Source organism: Aplysia californica, unplaced genomic scaffold (assembly GCF_000002075.1).
Source record: "Aplysia californica isolate F4 #8 unplaced genomic scaffold, AplCal3.0 scaffold00064, whole genome shotgun sequence".
Lineage (NCBI taxonomy): Eukaryota > Metazoa > Mollusca > Gastropoda > Aplysiida > Aplysiidae > Aplysia > Aplysia californica.
Window position 1 is genome coordinate 1,818,536 of NW_004797334.1, and position 2,342 is coordinate 1,820,877.

Here is a 2,342-nt window from a genome sequence, read left to right on the forward strand (position 1 = left end):
GGAGGAGCAGAGATGAGGACGATAGATAGATGTTTGACAGGAAAAGATGTTTTACAGAGGAGTGACAAACACATAAAAGGAGGAGAGATGAGGACGATAGATAGATGTTTGACAGGAAAGAAGATGTTACAGAAGAGTGACAAACACGTAGAGGGGGGAGGAGGAGGCGAGATGAGGACCGTAGATGTTTGTAGATGTTTGACTAGACAGAAGGAGAATTTCTCCCTGTGTTAGGATGCGGCGGGACAAGTAAATCGAGCAGTTTTGTGCCGTTGATCTGGCTCGTTTGCGGATGAGTTATTGTTTGATCTTAGTCCTGTGCTTTTTAGAAAGCTGAAAATGGCATTTGGGACTCTGTTTGAAGAGATTGCCAACAACCCGTAATAGTTTTGTTTTCTTTAAAAGTTTGACTTGTTTTATCTGATTTCTTCGTCTACCGCGGCGTAGCCAACAGAATTAGATACAGCTAGATGAATGGAGACGATTATGATGATGATGATGATACCATTAAAATCCTTACTCTCTCCCAAACCTTATCCTAACCCTCTCCCTAACACTATCCCTCACCTTACACCTAACCCAAAGAAAACAAGATAGTTCACTCCTGTCTTTGAGCCAATTAGAAGAGTGTCCTCAAAATCAAAATCCTCTGGCGCCCTCTTCGAAAAAGTGTGGACTTTGCGAACAGAGTTACCCTACTTGTGTGAGCAACAATTAAAGCGAAACTAACAAGCTGTGCTATTCCTATTCTTCCTCTAGAGAAACGAAAGAGAGCTTCAAATCAAAGACTGCAGTGCCATCTGAAGCAATGACTTCCGCATACTCTTGTCTTGGTTGAGTGGACTATCTTGTTATGAATGATCTTTGCCTAACCCTAATCGTGTAAACTAAAGAAATAAAGCGCTGTTGGTATCGACACATCGAAAATTTCATGATTATTGGCCTCTCAGTGTTGTCGGCAAGGCGACATCACGATATCTCCTCTGCGGTGCTCCCAGCTAGCCTGTTCCAGGAACAGCGGCTCATGTGACACATTGTGGGCGTTCACCTTGTGGCATTTCGCTACCTCAGAATTACAAGGTTTTATCTGACATCTTTCGCCGTTTTGAGTTGCCAAGGCCATGAGGTCAGAAACACATTTAATATTCTCTCTGCTCTATGAAAATCGTAACATTATTTGGAGTCGTTATCAAAATATTCATCTCCACCAGTTTCACCCCCACCGTCAACGTCACCACTACCATCACCCCCACCATCATCACCACCATCAACTTCACCACCACCACCACCACCACCATCATCATCACCTTCACCACCACTTAACCAACCCCCCACCTCCACCCTCCGCCCACCGCCCGGTCCCCAGATATCAAGACGTACTTCATCACTGGCCGCAAGCCCAACCGTACAGGCATCCCTGGCCTGGAGCAGCTGGCCCTGGAGAGACCCGAGGAGATCCTACAGCAGCTGCGCCAACAGCTGAAGGGACAGCAGGGCAACGAGGTGAGCACGGGCTACACAGCTTAATTAATACCGGGCCTGGGTTTCAGAACTATCGTGACTAGAAATACGATATTTTTGAACTAAAATACATGTTTACCCTATCGATACGTCGTGCTTTACTGTCGTATCCATACGACGTGGAGAACTCTGTGCCACCTCTTTCCTAAGAGATTTACTTGTTAGTCTGATCCGTACGCTTTGCATAGCAGTCTGTCAAAATGGATTTGTTGAGAAGTACTGAAAGTTTCGAAGAGGTCTTCGTACAAGAAGTATTCTGAAATGTGAAGATATATTACACTGTTTTCTGATGCGCACCTTGTGTCAAAACTGCGTACCATAAGCTCAACTAATTTTTTAAAAGTTGTGCCCAAATGAAAAGGTATCGTAAGTTAATTGCGGCGAAATCGTGGAAAATTAAAGTATTAAGTATTGTATCATGACTTACTATACTTTAGAGACCTAATGTAAATCTATTTTGTTAAATACAGAAGTATAGTGGAGAGACAGAGAGAGAGAGAGAGAGAGAGAGAGAGAGAGAGAGAGAGAGAGAGAATGTGCGTGCAAGTGTGTGAGTATACTTCGTAGATTAAAATTTGTCCTCCTTGGCAGAGAAGTTACCTATCTGTACGTCTGTATGTCGCTTTCTCCCTCCCACTCTCTCTCTCTCTGTCTCTTTCTCTCTCTCTATCTCTCTCTCTCTCCTCTCTCTTTCCCCCTCTCTAGTTCACACTTTCTCCCCTTCTCTCTCTGTCCCTCCCCCCCCTCTCTCTGTTTCTCTCTCTCTCTGTGTCTCTCTCTCTCTCTGTGTGTGTCTCTCTCTCTCTCTCTCTCTCTCTCTC

At 44.5% G+C, this 2,342-nt stretch overlaps 1 protein-coding gene across 1 annotated transcript in view; it reads left to right on the forward strand.

Annotated features, from left to right (window-relative positions):
• Positions 1–1,366: 1,366 nt before the first annotated feature.
• Positions 1,367–2,342, forward strand: part of AplD (adenylyl cyclase) — a gene marked incomplete at its 5' end in the record, with an annotated part of 26,650 nt that continues 25,674 nt past the window's right edge. The window contains 1 exon segment of the mRNA NM_001204733.1: positions 1,367–1,503. Within this exon segment, the coding sequence (NP_001191662.1) occupies positions 1,367–1,503 (137 nt within the window).